The sequence below is a fragment of the Colobus angolensis genome, unplaced genomic scaffold (assembly GCF_000951035.1).
Source record: "Colobus angolensis palliatus isolate OR3802 unplaced genomic scaffold, Cang.pa_1.0 Scaffold257, whole genome shotgun sequence".
Taxonomy (NCBI): Eukaryota; Metazoa; Chordata; class Mammalia; order Primates; family Cercopithecidae; genus Colobus; species Colobus angolensis.
This window is the reverse complement of record NW_012115788.1, coordinates 1,193,350-1,194,822: the sequence shown is the minus strand read 5'-3', so window position 1 is coordinate 1,194,822 and position 1,473 is coordinate 1,193,350. Positions and strand designations below refer to the sequence as shown.

The 1,473-nt window shown below is 47.4% G+C and overlaps 1 protein-coding gene across 1 annotated transcript in view; it reads left to right on the top strand.

Annotated features, from left to right (window-relative positions):
• Nucleotides 1–1,473, top strand: part of PCSK5 (proprotein convertase subtilisin/kexin type 5) — a gene marked incomplete at its 5' end in the record, with an annotated part of 476,836 nt that overhangs the window by 439,963 nt on the left and 35,400 nt on the right. Inside the window, one exon of the mRNA XM_011947042.1 lies at nt 1,080–1,357. Within this exon, the coding sequence (XP_011802432.1) occupies nt 1,080–1,357 (278 nt within the window). The remainder of the gene's footprint in view (nt 1–1,079; nt 1,358–1,473) is intronic.

Here is a 1,473-nt window from a genome sequence, read left to right as displayed (position 1 = left end):
CAAGTCAGATATAAGCTAATGGATTTAGCTTGACCGACCGCTGAGAGGCTGCTGTTATGAGATTAAGGAAGTGCAATGGCGCAATCACTGCGATCACTGCAATCTCTGCCTCCCATGTTTAAGCGATTGTCCTGCCTCAGCCTCCAGAGTAGCTGGGATTACAGGCATGTGCCACCACACCCAGCTAATTTTGCATGTTTAGTAGAGATGCGGTTTCTCCATGTTGGTCGGGCTGGTCTTGAACTCCTGACATTAGGTGATCCGCCGGCCTCGGCCTCCCAAAGTGCTGGGATTACAAGCGTGAGCCACCATGCCCAGCCGTTCCCATCTTTTTGAACACAAAATCTTATAGACTGATAGATAGTAAGCCACAAAACACAGAGGTAGCTAGAAAACTACAATTGTTAAAAAGGATAAGAAAGAACACTTTGGGCAACTGTGACTGAGATGACCGCTCTGGCTACGAACAGGTTTTGTTGTTTTTTTCCCTCAGGAATTATCTCCCCAAAAAAAGCTGTTCAATTTTCTCTCCAGAATAAGACAGACTCATTTAACTGGTGCTGTCCTATCCAAAGTATTCTCTTGGTGTGACCTCAAGTGTTTTCCAGGATTCCCCCCAAAGTAAGAAAACGAACACAAATAAAATAAACCCGCAATGTATTCTTCACACCGATTAATCCTGTATTCATTGTGGTACCTGATCAATGAATGAAAAGTTAACTAATCCAACCATTCCTAAACTGCTTCCTGTATCGAACAGAGTGTGAAGTTCCCGATACATTTTTTAAATCTGTTAATGCTCTTCAGGGTTTTCAAACAATACCGCCAGCCTCTCAGCCATCCTTGTCTTTTGCAGCGTTGCAATTTTTTGCACCTCCAAAGGGCAGACCATTTCAGTGCGTAAGTCCAGCACCATCTAATATGGTCACCATGTGTGACCTCCTCCTCCCAAGGCAGGGCTTGTTAGACATCAAATCTCTGCCCTGGCAGGTGGGGAAAGGGCTGGGGTACTCTCAGGTCAAATCAACCAAAGTGCTGAGGGAGGAGCTGGCCCACGGCGGACAATGAATTCCTTTCTCCTGTCCCCCGGGGATAACTTGCTGCTTCCTCCTTTCCCCAGAGTGCATGCCTGAGTTCTTCCTGCATGATGATATGTGCCACCAGTCCTGTCCCCGTGGCTTCTATGCAGACTCGCGCCACTGTGTTCCCTGCCATAAAGACTGTCTGGAGTGCAGTGGCCCCAAAGTCGACGACTGCGAGCTCTGTCGTGAGAGTTCCTGGGTCCTCTATGATGGACTGTGCTTGGAGGAGTGTCCAGCAAGAACCTATTATGAAAAAGAGACTAAGGAGTGCAGAGGTAAAGATTTCTGGGATTCAAAATAGGCTCCGGGGTTTGCAGTTCCAGCCTCAGCCGCAGCCCCAGCCCCAGCCCCAGCCCCAGAGCTGTCATTTTTTTTTTTTTTTTTTTTTTTT